Below are 18,137 nucleotides of genomic sequence, written 5' to 3' on the forward strand. Positions count from 1 at the left end.
GGTGTTCTCTTCCGACAATGTAAGAGAAGGAGATGAACCTAGCTTCCCTATGATCTGAATGTGAACTTCCAATAACTGACCTCTTTGGAAGCAGAGGGCATAGAGGAGGGAGAGATGTAGGGGTTTGTTGTTGTTATTTTCTGTAGAGAAAACTTCAAAAAAAATGTTTGATGAGAAAAAGCAAAAATTATGAAGCTCTGTGAGACAATAGGGCCATATCCATCACTAATTATAACTATAGAACAGACACTTAGCTGTAAGTTTAGCTGCAACCCCTCTGAAGCAGAGTGTTCACCAGTTGAATCATCACAGCAACAACAATTACAGCTTCTTGGAAACGGTGAGTGGCTGTGGTTGACCAGCCAGATTCTGTCTGCATATCTGGGCATCTCATAAAAATATGAACTTCTTCAGCCATACTCAGATGTAACAGCAGCCCCAATAGATGTGTCTGCGTTATGAACATTTTGCAATTTCTAGGACCAGCTATGCACTCAAGCTCCAAAATGGGAAAAGATTGGCGTATGCACTATTATTTCTGCATAAGGAAAATGTGTGAGAGCCAGTCACTCCATCATTCAGTTCTACACACTGTCTGGGCAGACGTAAAGCAGACACTGTTAAGTGGATTTTCTCCAATAAAAAGATTAAGTCATTAAAGAAAAAATGTGCACATTGTCATGATCTTAGAGTTTGTCCTGGAGGAATGCACTGTTTTCTGATTTTGAAAAACTTATTATCATCACCCAGAGCTCAGCCTTTTGTTCCCAGAATTTTTTCAGTTGTCCCAACTAACTCTACCAAAAATTAAATTTAGAACCTTTATACCTTTACAAACAAAGGGAAATGAAGAGTTATCTCTGCCTTTTGTTTGAAGACTTCAGCTGACAACTCTCTGACTCCAGCTCACTGGAATTCCTGTCTCAGATCTACAAGACAAGCTTTTTTGGGAACTATTCCTCTTCACTGAGTCTTGCATTATGAACTCTGATAACTCTGATACCTTTATTTATTTATTTATTTTTAATGACTCCCTTTCAGGTTCATTTTCGTACATCAGCTAAATAGATGTATGAATGCCAGGTTGTCTGTGATGCAGAACTCAGATTTCAAAACATTTTTTCCTGAAATTTCTATATGCTAACTTTGCTATTAGGAAGCTCTAATCAGCAGTGGCATACTGTGGTGTTTTCCAGTAGGAAAAACACTAGTGAACATCCAAAGGCTGAGTCAGTGTGAAAAACAAATGATAGACAGAAAATAGGTGTCTTTTTAAAGCCAGCATTTTTTCAAGGATCAGGCATAAGATCTGCATAAAAAAGCAGCAATCAAGAGCCAAAAGGAATCAAGGAGGTATAAATGTGTCACCAACAAAAATATATACACATATATAAATAGTATATATAGAATATATTAAGATAAATATGTATATAAAGAATATATAAAGAATATATATATACACAGTGGATTGTTGGATTATATATGTAATGTTTGATTTAATACATATATATAAAGAAAAAAGCGCTTGAAAAATTATACTTAGGTATAATGCAGAATTCAGGGTCAGCATAATTTCCAGCAGACACCCAGTGAAAAGATTTATGTGGCTCACACACACACACACACACACACACAAAGTCAGTAGATACCTTTGTCATGATTGCTTGGGAGGACCATCTACAGTGCTACTTACAGAAAAGCTGTCACAGGAAAGAAGAGGGTCTGCATGGAAGTGAGGAGCCTTTGGAGAGAGTTGATGAATTTTATTCTCCTTGACTGTCAGTTCTATATTTCTGGCACCCTTTGTTGTACTGGGACAGATGAAGAGGTGGGCGGTGGAGTCAAGGGGAGCTTTTTCAAAGAACTTTCTCCACAGGCTGTCCAGCCATGCTGACGGCATGATCTTTAGCCACAACTACGACAGGCTTCCTCGGTACAGGAAGGACAGTATGCTCACACATGATTTGCTAGCACTTCAACATGCTATTAATCAGACAGAGATCTTCTGCCTTTTCAGATTTCAGCACATTTTTATTTTGTCATTTTGACATATCCCAGGTATGCAGCATTCTCTTTAGCTATTATCACAAAGTATCTCCTACACTCAAAACTGAAATAACAGTGTGTGCTGCTCTTTAAGCTATATATAGTAGTTCTGTTAACTTTTTCAGCTCGCCTTTGCAAAAGCCAGATGAGTAATTCAATTCCATTGATCAGGCTGAAGTTTTTCTGACTACCCAAATCCTTTGGGTGTCTCAAGGCTACTCTTGTTGGTCATCTGAAATCTATTGTTATTTCTAAAGAGAAGAGATATAAGAAAAGAATCCCCAAGCCCACTGGAATAAATTGTACTATTTTCCTCAAATTATATTCCACTTTGTGTCTGATCAGTCACTAAAAAGTGTTTTATCTATAATTTTAAGAATTTCAAAGGATAAAGTGGAAAGGATTTGCCAGACATATCTTCAGTATTTTTTGCACACCTGATGTTTAGATAGATAGCTATTTTTTTATTTTTTATTTTTTTTTTTTTTTCAAGAAATCTACATTACAATGATAAGAATTTGTCAGAGAAAATCTTCTTCCTCATTCTCTTAGTCTTCTTTCTCCAAGTGGAAAATGATGCAAGTCCTCAGTCAATACAACTGTTTTGTATTTTCCCTGAAATGTGTCTTGCTGAAAACTAGGGCAAAAAATAACACCTTCCACCTGGAATGGAAATCACTAATCTGGAGCACATATGTTTTATAACAAAGACCATCTCACAGGGAAACCTTTCTGAAAACGCAGATAAGTTCTTTCCCCTGTAATGTTTCAATTCCAGATGAGGAATACATTGTATGACTTCAGATAATCATTAGGTTTTCTGGACCTTTATCACCAAGCAGTTTGAGGTCAAAGATAGATGTGAAATTTGAATTCATTTTTTATAAAAGATATAATTTTGATAAATCACATCAAAGGAACTAATTTAATATTCTTTTTTTCTTTTTTTTAACTGCTAAAGAGATTTTTCTTCAAAAAAAAAGTACAAATTACTAGCAATGCCATAAACAGGAAGACCAAAATGATTGTCAATGCCAGTAAAGAGCTGTTAAAGCTTCCTAAAACATATTAGCACCCCCCTTTGGAAAGTGATAAACATTTATTTTTATTTCACCATCTCATACAATATTTCCATCACAAGATTATTTATTCCCTTGTTGCTATTTTTCAATCAGATTTAACTTTTAACCCTTTGTCAGCCATACTTTTCAACAATTCGTCATGCACACAGCACAGCAGTTCCTTGAAACAAATTGTGAACAGTGACAGGTTAGACTATGACCAGGGAGAGAAAAAAACAGCTAACTGTGAACTTAATAAGGAAGAGATGAGTGTCAATATCATTTTATGTATAGAGAGTAGTTTTATTTTCAGACATATTTATTTAAAGATTCATTCCACTTTGAGAAGAAGCAAAAGGAGATTATGATCTGGGGACTGAATCTGAGCATTTAAACCAGAGATAATGAACTGATGTGGTTAACTTTGATAGGCTATGTGTATGCATACTCCCTTATGCAGTGTCTATGTGTATGTGTATGCAAATAAACCATTGAATTCATTCTCTTTCAGATTCTCAGTGTAATGGATTACTTTTAACTGTAAAATAAAGCAGAGCAGACAGCAACTGCAGAAAGTAGCTTGCAAGGCAAGAGTTAGCATTTGTTTTATTTATAGGAGTTTATTTATGAGAGTCTTACCTGAACTGAAATGTGTTTCACTTACACCTTAAGGTGTTTTTTTCCTTTGCCCGTGAGTCAGAACAGTTGTGGAAAGCTCCTGTACAGCCTCAGACTCCCCTAGTGCTCTCTCAGCAGGAATGAAATATCTCCATCGTGTGGTCAACTGCAAAAAATCAGAAAATTAAACCTGCTTTAAAATAGATGGTGGGAGGCTATTGTCTTTCCCATAGCTACCTTGTCCAGTCAGCCCCAGCAGTGGACACAGACTCCCATCCCTCCCTCCTTAAATATGAGGAATTGCATCCATCTTGCCTTTGGATGTGGTATAAGGTGCAGAAACACCATCTGGAAAAAAACTTTGAAGGCACAATGTTTATGTACAAAGCCATGGTAGTTTCCCATGGCAGTTTGGAAATCATGGCTTTCCCCTTTCTATTCTCTTTTGCCAACCCCAACCACACAGGTACTACATCTCTCAAATTAATTGCAAAAAGAAATCAATCATAAAATAGAAACTATTCCCAAACAGAGAAAGTGTAAATCATAAATAAATTGCCAGTCAGTTTCAAGTGAAAGAAGATGACAAAATACCTAATTGTGCCTGGCTCATTATGCAACTGAAGTCAATTTTATTGAGTCTCCTGGATGCCATTTTATCCTGTTTTAAGATACTCTAAGTGTTCTGTTTTGTAGAAATATGTTTAGTGGTCAGACACCTACTTTTCTCACCAGCAGGAGATATAAGAAGCCAAGTAAAAATTGTAAGACTCTCTTCCACCAGCTGGGGATAATTAAGGTAGAAAATAAAAAAGAAATGTTACTCAGTATGTTGAGGACAACAGTAATTCAAGGACTAAGTAATTCAAGGCTCTTTTTCACCATCTTCTTCTGGACACCCCCTAGGTATAGCAGTATGATCTAATGCAACATTTTCTTGAAGCCTATACTGTGTTTTCATTCTGCCAAGCTTCTTTTTGCTGTTCCTCTTCATAGTTGCTATCCCTTAAGACCTCCTTCCTTATTAACACAGAACTCTCTATCACAAAGCTAAGTTTCTGTCTTTCATACTTCTCTGTGTATCAAGTGGCTTTCTAACAAAGAACTAAGCAGGGAATTTTCTTTTAAAAATGGTTTTATATTGCAGGCTGTGGATAGCTCTACCCTAAATGAGATGTAAGGAGACAGCCATAGGTAACACCTTGTATATGTCAAGTTCTTCTCAGTTCAGTAAAATATCCTTCAATTTGTGCAAATGAGTGACACAATAACATCTTCTGTCTCACATCTGTGACTTCAAAGCTTTGCAGGCAGAGACCTCGCTGCTCCACCACATCCACACCAATGCCAATTTTATTAGCACACAAGAAAACGTAGAAAATCCACTTTGCCTTTCCAGTGACAACATACTCCCTTCTGTAAAGCTAATGACAGGATTCGCTCTAACATTGCAATTTTTCAGCAGACATTGAACCATTCAACCAACTCTCAGCTTGTTAGATACCACAGACTGCACAGACCTGCTGTTTTGCCATGATATATTTTTCTACCAAATAGGGATTCATGTTTGTTTGTTTCTTTCTTTCTTTCTTCCAGAGGCGTGCAGCTGACAATCTGAGAAGACATCATCAGTACCAGGTAAACGTCCATGTTTATTTTTGTAATTGTTTTTCTATGCCTGTGAAAGAGTGTCAGGAGGAGAAAGGGAAAAAATTCACAAGAAAGCAGAGAAAAATAAAATAAAATAAAATAAAATAAAATAAAAGCATAGTACATTTCATCTTGAAACAACAGCATTTGAAACATAGAATTGTCTTCTCTTTGGGTGCAAAATGATATTTCCTAAAGCCACAGTATGCTGACTAGTATTTTATCCACTGTAACATAGCATCATAGAATCATTAAGGTTGGAAAAGACCGCCAAGATCATCTAGTCCAACCATCCCCTTACTACTAATGTCACCCACTAAACCATGTCCCTAAGCACCATGTCAAACCTTTCCTTGAACACCCCCAGGAATGGTGATGCCACCACCTCCCTGGGCAACCCATCCCAATGCCTGACTACTCTTTCTGAGAAAAAATGTCTCCTTCTTTTCAATCTGAACCTCCCCTGGCACAACTTGAGGCCATTCCCTCTAGTCCTATCACTGGTTATCTGCAGGAAGAGGCTGATGTCCAGCTCCCCACACCCTCCTTTCAGGTAGTTGTAGGGAGCAATGAGGCCTCCCCTGAGCCTCCTCTTCTCCAGACTAAACAACCCCAGTTCCCTCAGCCGCTCCTCACAGGACTTGTGCTCCAGGCCCTTCACCAGCTTTGTACCCCTTCTCTGGATACGGTCCAGGGCCTCGATGTCCTTCTTGTACTGAGGGGCCCAAAACTGAACACAGCACTAGAGGTGTGGCCTCACCAGAGCAGAGTACAGGGGGACAATCACTTCCCTGTTCAACAACAAAAAGAACATAACAAATCAAAAAAGACAGTTCCACCTTCCTTCTGGGATTAACCAAGTCCATATGTGCAGCTAACTGACATGCTCCATCAGAGTCAGCTCTCCATCTCTCTCTCCTCAGTTCTGCTCTCCCATAGACCCTTTTTTGTTCCTTAATAATCCCTTTGCCTAGATGCCCTGTAAACTGTTCTCTGTCCTTCCTGCTTCAGAGTCTGGATTTTTTGAGATTATTGTAGCATAAGGAATAATTTTCAGATTTATTTTCAATTTTCATTGTGTTGAAAAGGGTGCAAGTTCACCAAGATGTGGGCTGTACACTTGTAAATTTGGTAATGAATAGATTCCATATGGGAAGTGACTGAGTAAATCAGGACTTTCCAGCCTGAAAAAGAGACAGCTGTAGAGAGTACAACAGGGATCTATAAAATCATGGAGAAGATGAACACAGAGCAGCTCTTTACCATCTATCCTCAAACTAAATACCAGACGTACTAGGCTTCATTAATAAGGCCGTAGGCAGCACTTGGAGAGATACGATTATTCTCCTCCAGCCCACACTTGTAAGCCTGTATCTGGAGCACTGTGTCCTGTTTTGGGCCCCCTGCTGCAAGAGAGATGTATCAAACTGGAAGGAAATCAGCAAAGGGCCACCAACAAGGTTAGAGGGCTGACCTAAAAGGAGAAGCTGAGATCCATGTTTGTTCAGCCTGGAGTAGGTTAAGGGGGGGGGGGGGGGGGCTGATTAATTGCTGTCTTCAATATCACAACGCTGGTTAGAGAGAAAAGGGAGCCAGATTTTTCTTGGAGGTACATAGCAACAGAACAGGAGTCAATGGACACAAGTTGCACAAGGGAAATTCTGTAACGAAAATCATTATCACAATGTGGGTGGTAAAGAACTGGAAAAAATTGCTCAGGGAAGCTGTAGAATGTCTAGCCTGGGAGATATTCAGCGCTTAACTGGACCTGAGCAACCTGATACAACTTCAGAGATAGCCCTGCTTGGAATGGGGCAGCTGGATCAGGCTGCCTCCAGACATTTCTTCCAACCTAAATAAATTTAAAATTCTTAGAAGTAGAAGGCAACACTGGAAACTATCAGAGAGAAGATTAAAAACAAGCAAAACCCCACAAGGATTTATTCTATCCATACCTCGGTTTATATCTAGGTTTTAGTCTAACTATACCATGGAATTCATCAGCAGAGAATTTGTGGATGCTGAAAGCTTACATGAGTTCAAAACCCATGGGGAGAACCTCTCATGGACCATTAAACGTAAAGGTAACATTTCCAATTCAAGAAGTCCCTGAATCTCAGATTGCAGGAGGCTTGAGAGAGTATAGCTGGAAAAAAAAAAAATTATACAATTGCACTAGACTTATACTTCTCATGAGGCATCAGCAACTGCTCACTGTCAGAGAGCAAGTTACTAGCATGAAGCATACCTTTGATCAAAGCCAAAGCAGCCATTCTTAGGATAATTAATTATCACCACTTTCCATTGAAAAGCAGGACAAATTTTTAACCAGATCAAAGGTTTGTACATTTTTTGTCATGTTCCTTAAACACAAGAAGACACAGTGAGTGTAGATTTAGTAACTATTACCAAGAAAACTAACACAATATTTTACATTTTTAGGAAGTTATGAGAAACCTGGTTAAGAGATATGTTGCAGCAATGATAAGAGATGCCAAAACTGAGGAAGGACTGACAGAAGAAAATTTTAAGGTATGTATTTAATTATATGTTCATATATGTTTTGCACTTGCAGCCCAAAAAGCCAGCTGTATCCTGGGCTGCATCAAAAGAAGCATAACCAGTAGGGTGAGGGAGGTGATCCTTCCCTTCCACTCTGCTCTTGTGAGATTCCACCTGGAACACTGCGTGTGTGCAGTGCATGCTTGCAGCCCAGAAAGCCAATTCCATCCCAGGCTGCATCAACAGAGGAGTGGCCAGCAGGTGGAGGGAGGGGATTGTCCCCCTCTACTCTGCTCTTGTGAGGACCCACTTGGAGTAGTTCATTCTATTCTGGGGCCCCAGTACAGAGAAGTGTGTGGATATGTTAGAACAGATCCAGAGGAGGACCATGAAGATCAGCGGTCTGAAGCACCTCTGCTATGAAGAAAGACTGAGAGCGCTGGGGATGTTCAGGCTTAATAGATGGAAAACTTAAATAAGGAGTTAAGTATTAAAATCTGTTTTATCTGAAAGATTAAGTGAAGAGGTCCACATGTACCACAACTTTTACATTAATCACTGTGTATTTCTAGCATCAAACATTTTGTTACTATTAGTGCCTCTACCTTCAAGTATCCAAAATTATATCCATCGGTCTCAGCTTTGGCAAAAAGAAGATACAGTTGGAGACTGAGCTAGCTGCTGTAATATTCCTTTACCGAAAATGAAGAGAAATTGACATGTTGTAAAGACAGAGTTTTCTCCTAACACAGGTCTTTAAGAAATAGAGGATGCACTGGCAGAAAGCAATGATTAGCTCTTGACTTATCTGCCAGCTGCCCAACATTTAGGAGAAATGCACAAAGTCCCACCTGCGGTTCCTGTGTGCTACTCATAGGGAAACATGCACGTGTCCCCCATAAGATCTTCACAGAAAAGCTGTAGAAGTATGGGCTCTATGAGCAGACGGCTAAGTGGTTCAAAAACTATATGAACTGCTAGATCAAGAAGGAAGTGGTCAATGTACAATGTCTAATTGGAGACATTGGAGTAATGAGTGGAGTACCTCAGGGGTCAATACTGGTTCTAGTCCTGTTTAATAGCTTCATTAAAAATCTAGACAATGGAGTAGAATGCACCCTCAATAAATTAAGATGATACAAAACTGGGGGGAATGGCTGATAACCAAAGGGTAATGCTGCCATTCATAGGGACCTTGACAGACTGACAGGAACGCCATGAAGTTCAACAAGAAGTACAGATTCCTGCACCTGTGGAGGAAGGCACCAGTACATGCTGGGAGCTACTCGGATGGAAAGGAGCTCTGCAGAAAAGGAGTTGGGGGTCCTGGTGGACAACAAGTTGAATATGAGTCAGCAACATGCCCTTTCCACTAAGAAAGCTATTGGTCTCCTGGGCTGCCTTATGAGAAGTGTTGCCAGCATGTACAGAGGAGTGATTCTTCCCCTCTGCTCAGTGCTGTTGAGGCTGCACTTGGAATGCTGGATCCAGTTCTGGGCCCCCAGTACAAGGGAGACCTGGACATACTGGAGAGAGTCCATTGGAGGTCCACCAAGATTCTCAAGGGTCTGGAGCACCTCCCCTAAGAGGAGAGGCTGATAGAGCTGTGACTTTCAGCCATGGAGAAGAGGAGTCTAAGAGGGATCTCATCAATGTCTATAAATCCCTGAAGGAAAGGTGCAAAGAGACTGGAGCCAGGCTCTTTCCAGTGGTGACCAGTGCCAGGACAAGAGGCAATAGGCACAAAACGGTACACAGGAGGATTCCTCTGAGCATAAAGAAGCTCTTCTGTGTTGTGCGGGTGGATAAGCACTGGCCCAGGTTGCTTAGAGAGGTTGTGGAATCTCCCTCCTTGGAGATTTTCAAAAGCCACCTGGACATGGATCTGGGCAACCTGCTCTGGGTGCCCCTGCTTGAGCAGGGGTGTTGATGTAAATGATTTCCAGAGGTCCCTTCCAACCTAAACCATTCAGTAATTCTTTATGCCTCTTTGTGTGTGTCTGTATATTGGGGATAGTGTTCACATCTGGTCATAAGGCTATTATGATGATGGAACAACACTGTCTAACAGATTACCTACAGGTCTTTAAGTTATCCTTGCTCCTTCCTCCACCACTGTTGATGATTTCTGTGCTAGGCCAAAGTACATTTCCTTTAAAGATTCCCCTGATAACACTGATTATCACTTTTTTTGCCTCACCTGGAAGATCCATTAGACAGAGTATGTAAAGCACCTCAAAGATCTCAGGTACTGTCCAGATGATGAGGCTTCTTATTTATCTCTATCATAAGATTTTTTTTCCTTTTTATTTAATTACACGATAAAAAATCAAATTAGTGTTCATCCTTTGATGTTTCATCTTTCTTCCTCATTTTTAGGAGTTAAAACAAGATATTTCCAGCTTTCGCTTTGAAGTCCTGGGTCTACTAAAAGGAAGCAAGCTTTCTAATTTGCAGACTCCAAAAATGAACAAAGATGCAGCATCTCTGTCAGAAACCGAAGAAAAGAGTGAGAGCGAGGGAAACAAGAAAGGAAAGAAAAAGGCCTTCAGCCTTTTTGACATAACTACAATGATTCACCCAAGATCAGCCACTATTGCCTCTGAAGCACATAATGTAAGCAATGGCTCAGCAATGATGGTGTCGGAGTCCTCTAAGGAAAAACAAAAGCGTGTTAATTTTGTAACAGACATAAAAAATTTTGGGTTATTTCACAGACGGTCAAAAACAAACTCTGTGGAGCAGAGTACAAATAAAATATACACCGTTTCTGAAGAAGTTTCCCGTCAACAAGCAGAAGAACAATGTGAGAAAGCTGATGAACTGGAAGAGGGAGAGCTGACAATGAACTGTGAAGTAAACACTCAAAGTCCTGATGAAAAGTGCATGTTAGCTGAGTCACAAAATAACAGTGACACTTCAGATTCACAGGATGAGGGAAGTGTTTGTGCTTTAGAAACAGAGAAAATGGAGTTACACAACTCTGAACCAGCCACACCACAGGATCAGCAGGACAAGGAGTTGGACATTAGCATTGACTGTGATGGGAAACAGGAAACAATTGATCAGGGTGACTATGTGATAACAAGGTTGTGATGCTTACAGGAAGAAGCATTTACAAATATATATATTTTGCATAGTGCTTTTTGGGGGGGAATGTTTTAAGAACATATTAGCAAATGCAGAATTACACTTTATAGTACTCAACTGTGGCACATGATCTTGTAACATAGTAGTCAAGAGAAAGATAATAAAGGGACCTTCTGTTTTGTAGCCTGCTTTAGCTTTCACAATTTGTTTTACATTTTTTTAATAAATGGAAGCATCTTGTATTCTTGTACTGTTGCAATAACCCACAGAAACTTTTTAGCTATCTTTTTCAATTACAACAAATGCAATTTCTCTCATATGATAGTTGACTCCTATGATAAATATTTTTCTATGCAAATAAAAGTAGCTTAAGAGACTTGTAAGCCTTTATTTAACTTTGTAGGTTCTTAAAAGATTCTGGACAACATCCTTATCATAAGTGGTTCCTGTCAACATAATTCATGTCAAGCTATTAGAATCATTTATTTAAATTGCTAGAAAGTTGGTTTGCTTCAAATCTATGAAGAAACAAAATATAAAGTATATTCTTTTATTTATTGAAGGAATATGAATACCTGTAAATTATGAATGATCAATCTATTTGATTATTTAATTACATCTTCTCCCACCCAGGAAGAGGACTATTACCTTCCTGATACCACTGTTAGAAATGCATTTTTCAGGATCTGAAGACTGTAAAAATGTTTCTTATAGTAAAAGAAATATTTGTGGCTTGCTAAAATTTGATGACGGATTACTCCTCAGGAATCCGTAATCACAACAGCTATTGCTTCTTCAACCATTTATTTTTCCAAATGTGGACAACCTATGCACTTTAATGTTCAACTGCTTATTAGCTTTTGCCTTCACAATACACTTGTATTTGCTAAGAGAAAGATACTTCAGGAATAAACAAGCATACAATGATCCCCTGAGTACTTGGGAAGACATGACAATTTGCTGAGAACCTTTTAAAGGCAAAACTTAGGAGAGTTTCTTTGACAACTTCTGAGTTTGGGGGAAACTGATCGGAGGTTTTATAAAAAAAATATTTAGACATTTAAATGTATAAAGATAACATAATAGTATTTTTCTTAACTGAGTGAATTATTGTCTTAGTCAAAAACAGTATTTTTAAAATTAAACAGTCTGTTGCTTTTTAATCAGTGACTGGTGTCCTACATTATTAAAAATAATAATAAGTTTACAAGTGACCTAAGAAAGACCACCTTTGAGCTCCCAGTGCCATCCTTCTTCTCCCATGCAAACATGAATATACCACATCAGTGTGGTCATTTCATTCTGAGCTTCCCTAGCCCTGCTATAATAGATTTTGAAGTTCGTTTTATCCTATATTAAGGGATGTGCAAATGCATAGAGTACACTTACATAAGATATCCCTATAAATATAAAATGAGCAGAAAATGAGGACAAAACAAATAGAATCCATGACATTAACTCTCACCGTGTAGGACATGACCTAAAGCCATACCATTCTGCACCTAAACTATGCTTGTACTTTACTGAGTTTTGAAAATTCAGACTAACCTCCTCTCATTGCTATACATTTGGGTGTGCTTTCCTGCTCTGCTTTACACATGTACTACTCTCTCTGAGTTCATATATTGAGAGCTTCCTTCCTGTACGTGTGCCATGGGACTTAGGAGTGAATTAGTTGAACCAAAATGGAAAAGTAATTGGGAAAGAGTTTGTATAGCTTTGCAACACTGTGTTCACACCACATTTGATTACTAAGTTATGGTTGATTTCCACCTTGGCCTCTTGACTGCTCTGTGGACCTCTTCTCCTCATCTCTCCCCTTATCCACTTTTAGATTGTGAGCTCCTTGGGGCAGGGCCTGAAGCTTTTCTGTTTGGAAAGCACCTGAATTATTACAAGCATAAGAAATAAATAATAATAATAATAATAATAACAATGGTGGAATAACTTCATATCATTTTTACTAGGTCAACTTTTTTAGAGTTCTCTTTTCTACTGTAACATTTGTGCTAAGAATGATATAAAGCCAATGTGTCACATGTAATTTTTGTCACAAACTTCTCTCTATATCCCAGTTAACAGTCTTTCACCATCACTAATTTCATATAACATTTACATCACATTTTATTAAAGTCTATACAACCATTTGGGATGCTAAAATTTGCTACTCCAGAAATGCAGCTACCCAGAGATACTGACTTGATTTCCCATGAGCTTTTAGAAACTTTGCTTCTTTTCTTCCTTTCCCTTTGGCACCTTGCAGTTCTGCCCATTTGAATTGGGATGATTTACTCATGTGGTTGCCTGATCTTTTGCAGTCAAACACAACACAGAGAAAGGAATCCATGCCAAGCACTGATGTTCTATAGACATATAGAACAGGGCACTGACAAGTGAAACCATAGCATAGGTGTCATTGTAAATGATTTCCTCTTCCATCACAACAAATGAAAAATGCGTTAGTACCATAATGACTCTACAGGTTCTTTGTTAATGACAAATGATAGTGACTACAACAGTTTAAAAAATGTAAAAGAGTAGGAACTCAGTACAGGAGATTTCTCCCTATGGGAATGTAGAATGCAGCTTGAGTGCAATGGCACAAACTGGCATCTGCAATTTTACTATAATCATGGCAGAATTTGAAGGGTGATGAGGCAATGCATTTTTGCTTCCAGTTCAAAATATCTGTATGTATCTGATATCAAGACTTTTTATGTGAATGTAGAGACATAAGTTGGAGAACAATATAATCCATCTTCATTTTAAAGTCTCCTAAGAAAATCCAACACCTTTGCTTAGTAGGGCAACCTCATAAAATAATATTAGTAATGGCAAAGGTAATAACTATTACCAGTAATATTAAATGTAATTGTAATAATAGCAATCTTGTACATTTACCTGGGAAACAGAACTCCTCAGTTTTGATCCCTATTCAAAAGACTTTGTGTTTTCCACATCAAACTACAGGTTGATAATACCAGTAAACTGTCCTTGGGGCAGGAACTGGAATCTGGAGTTTCTTCCTCCCACACAAGTACTCTTAACCTCTAGGCTAAAAATCTTACCTCTCCGTGTTTCAGCTCTTAGACTAGCTGAAGCTTTATTTTTGAACCCTACAGCCACTGTAGCAGAAGCAGATTAGAGATCCTCTGAGACAGTTCATAGTTAAGTAGTTGGATGTGCTCCAAAATAAATCGCCGGGGTTAAGGATGAGTCTGAACCCTCCAGATATGAAAAGGAATTGAACCCATTAAACAACATCAAATCAAGTTCAGTAACCACTGATTTAATACTTGAGAGTTACCTTCTTGTACGATTTTAAAAGAATGCAGCAGAGAAGGCTCTTCTTTATATTAAAGAACAACAATAATTTGCAGTCTTTCACCTTCATGAATATAGGACTGTAGGAAACCAGTCCTACAATATACTTTTTTTTTCTTACAAGTCACCCCATCACATAATTATGATCCTAAATCAATCAAATTCTCTGTTGTTGTTAAATATAGTTCTGAACTCATGAAATGTTTCAGCTGTTTATATTCATACGTTTTGGGTGGTCACTAACTTTTAACTTTATAGCTCTTCTCTAGCTAATATTTGTTCTTCTCATTGAATTCTTCTCCCTTCAGCTTTGGTTTTCTTTGGGTTTTAAGAAATTATACTGTTTACATTTTAGCAAACACTTTCTGCTCTCTTTAGTTGACCATCACAGTTACTGTTGAGTGCTGTGCAGCATTGTGTGTCACGGTGTTCACAGTGGCTTTTCAGCCTGGCCTTTAGCCATTTGTAAACTAGTATTCTTCTATTGTGGAAATCAGTTGGTACATTCAGAGGCATCTTATTTCAAATTGACACTGAGTGATCCTTTCCCACTTTGTACTTTCCAAAGGGAGTTTAGATAGCTGTCTATGACTAGAAATTTAACTTTCCAACAGCTGATGTTAGATACCAGTTCCACAAGTTGCTTCTTTAGTGTATTTTCTCTCACCTTTTCCTCTCTTCTAGCTTGCTGATAACAGACTCTCATTAAGGCAATATACTCACTACTGCATTTTAAAAGTATAAGAGCAGTGCTTGCATCAGGAACAGAAGGAGTGTTCAAGATGTAAAATTGGAGCTTCCAACAAGACTAAGCCACTAAAGACGTTACTATTAGTAATGTTATCTAGCCTGGAAATTAGTAATAGATTCCCACTCAAGCAGAACTTGTGAGAAATTATTCAATCACATGAAATCAAGAATTAATTCAAAAGAGCTTGCACACTTTTCACTCAGTGGAACTGAAAAAAAGCAAGGATAACACTGTCTATATTTGTTACACATGATCAACTTTTTTTTTTTTTTTTAAAAAAAGCATTATTATATAATAATCTTCTAGAAATCCATGTGTTTCAATTTAGTAGCTTGGTGAAAGGAGAAAAAAAAAGAAGAAAAAATGAGAAAAAAAAATAGAAAGAAAAAAGAAAAAAAAGGAAAAGGAAAAAGGAAAAAAAAAGAAAAAAAAAGAAAAAAAAAGGGTTTTCAGATTACAGATATTTATAGTTTTTTTAGTATAATTAATACCCTCAGAAAATCTGAAATCATTGAACTAACCTTTCATAAAGTGAATGGACAGCATAAACTGCTCTTTAAATGTAGCAAAGTGAGAATAATAACTGCAGAATAACTCATTCTGGTAAATGACTAATGGTTTTAGTACATAATATGTAATTTACAAGGTGGGAGATGCATACATCAACATTTTATGAGTGTCACTTATGCCTTAAAATAAATATGGTAAGTATTCATATGCATTTAGAGAAAGTGTACAAAGTTCTGCACAAATGTTATTTCTGCAATAATTCTCATCATTTTTCTTCCTTTCATCTTCCCTTTCTGATGATTTGTTTATACAGAGGATATGTTTTTTCCCCATACCTTTTAATTTTTTCCAGTATATGCTTTGCAGGTGTAGACACTAAGACCCAATAGTGCAATATTTTGTCGCATCATCCGGAGTATAATATAGGACCTTGTGTCCATAGCATGACAGAATAGTTTACTAGGAAACGCTACATATATTTTTGTTTGGATTAATTATATTTAATACTGAGAGATATCATTCAGTTATATTACAAACATGAACACCAACATCCAGACACCAAAGCATGGAAATAATCTTTCTCCATGACTAATTCAATTGAATCCAGTTCTAACTCAATAAGTAAGCAGCAAAAATAAACTTTAAAAAGAGACATATTTTAAAAAACATAAACTTGGCATAGTGTTCTTTAGTATCCTCATTTCCCTTCACTTTAAGTAATATTAAGGTTGTGTTTTTTTTGTTTTGTTTTGTTTTTCAGTATTCATCTTTAAAATTATAGTTTATTTTTAGTTTTGCTTTTGCAAAAGATGCAGAATTTGTATTTAATAGTTAATTAAAGTTTCATTAGCTGAGAGACTGTAAATCAGGATACTGTTAAGGGAGATCTCATTTGAGAACTTGTTTCATTAATTTTATTTTTATAGAACTGTAACCCCCCCGAGTTATAAAACTCACTGACCATTTTCCAAATAATGTCACAGTCCTTGAATTACATGGATCTGATCTGAACTCAGATTTACACAGAGGAAGCAATAAGATTTCAGCCACAGAGTAATATGCTGTGCTCATTTTGAGAGTCTGCACTAAGAATTTGTTTTCAGGAGGGTGACCCATTGGGTATCATCATTTAACATAGTGTCAAAAGAACAATACAAAAAATAGGCACAAACAATATATGCTGAATAAAAGAGAGGATAATCCATGTTTTAGTACTGAAGCAACAGAGTGCCTAAAACAGGCCCACCCAAAACCTCAGTCAAAATATCCAGACTTTTGGAAAATCACACTCAAACCCAAATCTGGCCCAAATTTCCCCAGAGAAAAGAATACTGCAAAAGTATTAAGGACATTAAGGACCATGTATGGTGGAGAAAGAGCTCTTCATTTTGGAATCTACTGCGTTGCTTGTTTGTTTGTTTTCTATTTCTGCTGAACACAAACTCTGAAACCTGACATATTCCCACACACTCACACCCAGATTCTGATGAAGAGAGAACCAGATGTATGATACCGAGCCAAGAGTTATCCAGCATGGTCAAGATAAGTAAGTGATGAAAGACTGAGTGAAAGCAATCATAAGGCTGAAACTGGCAGCAAGTATTATAAAATATGATTTTTTTTTTTAATAAAGTTTTATAAAGAACTATATCGCAATATCACTTTTGTTTGCCCGGGGAAATATTTTTTCATGTAAATTTATTAAAATCTGCTGTAGTTTAACCCAGCAGGCAGCTAAGCACTACACAGACGTTTGCTCTCTACTTGCCAGTGGGATGGGGGAAAGAATTAGCAAAAGGTAAAATTTGTGAGTTGAGATAAAGACATTTTAATAGGACTGAAAAAAGAAGAAAAAACACTAACAACAACAACAACAACAATAATAATAAAGAATATACAAAATAAGCGATGCACAATGAAATTGCTCAACACCCACTGACTGATGCCCAGCCAGACCCCAAGCAGCAGCAGCTCCCCCCACCCCCCCTCCAGCCTACAACCCCCAGTTTTATTGCTTAGCACAATGTCATATGGTGTGGGATATCCCTTTGGCCAGTCTGGGTCAGCTGCGCTGGTTTCGGTCCCTACCCTTGTGCACACCCAGCCTCCTGGCTGGCAGGGCAGTATGAGAAGCTGGTAAGTCCCTGAGTTAGTGTAAGCAGCACTCAGCAAGTAATACATCAGTGTGTTGTCAACATTAATTTTCTTCTAAATCCAAAATGTGGCATCATAACAGCCTCTGTGAAGAAAATTAACCCTATCTCAGCTGAAACCAAGACAAATCAATTGAAGAAGTCAGCTTCTGAAATCTCACTTGGTATTTCACAGAATCACAGAATTTTAGGGGTTGGAAGGGACCTCAGAAGATCATCGGGTCCAACCCTCCTGCCAAAGCAGGTTCCTCAGAGCAGGCTACCCAGGTAGGTGTCCAGACAGGCCTTAAATATCTCCAGAGAAGGAGACTCCACAATCTCCCTGGGCAGCCTGTTCCAGTGCTCTGTCACCCTCACCATGAAGAATTTCTTTCTCATGTGCTCCATTTTATGGCCATTGCCCCTTGTCCTGTCCCCACAAACCACTGAAAA

The 18,137-nt window shown here is 38.0% G+C and overlaps 1 protein-coding gene across 2 annotated transcripts in view; it reads left to right on the plus strand.

Annotated features, from left to right (window-relative positions):
* TRPC4 (transient receptor potential cation channel subfamily C member 4) overlaps positions 1–13,023 on the plus strand; it is a 165,634-nt gene extending 152,611 nt beyond the window's left edge. Inside the window, exons 9-11 of one of the 2 annotated variants that reach the window (XM_035323993.1) lie at positions 5,322–5,363; positions 7,818–7,907; positions 10,257–13,022. In XM_035323993.1, the coding sequence (XP_035179884.1) occupies positions 5,322–5,363; positions 7,818–7,907; positions 10,257–10,973 (849 nt within the window). In that variant the 3' untranslated portion in view covers positions 10,974–13,022. Of the gene's footprint in view, positions 1–5,321; positions 5,364–7,817; positions 7,908–10,256 lie in introns of both variants that reach the window. The other variant, XM_035324002.1, reaches the window with a different exon arrangement.
* Positions 13,024–18,137: the final 5,114 nt, after the last annotated feature.

Source organism: Oxyura jamaicensis, chromosome 1, assembly GCF_011077185.1.
Source record: "Oxyura jamaicensis isolate SHBP4307 breed ruddy duck chromosome 1, BPBGC_Ojam_1.0, whole genome shotgun sequence".
In the NCBI taxonomy this organism is placed as follows: domain Eukaryota; kingdom Metazoa; phylum Chordata; class Aves; order Anseriformes; family Anatidae; genus Oxyura; species Oxyura jamaicensis.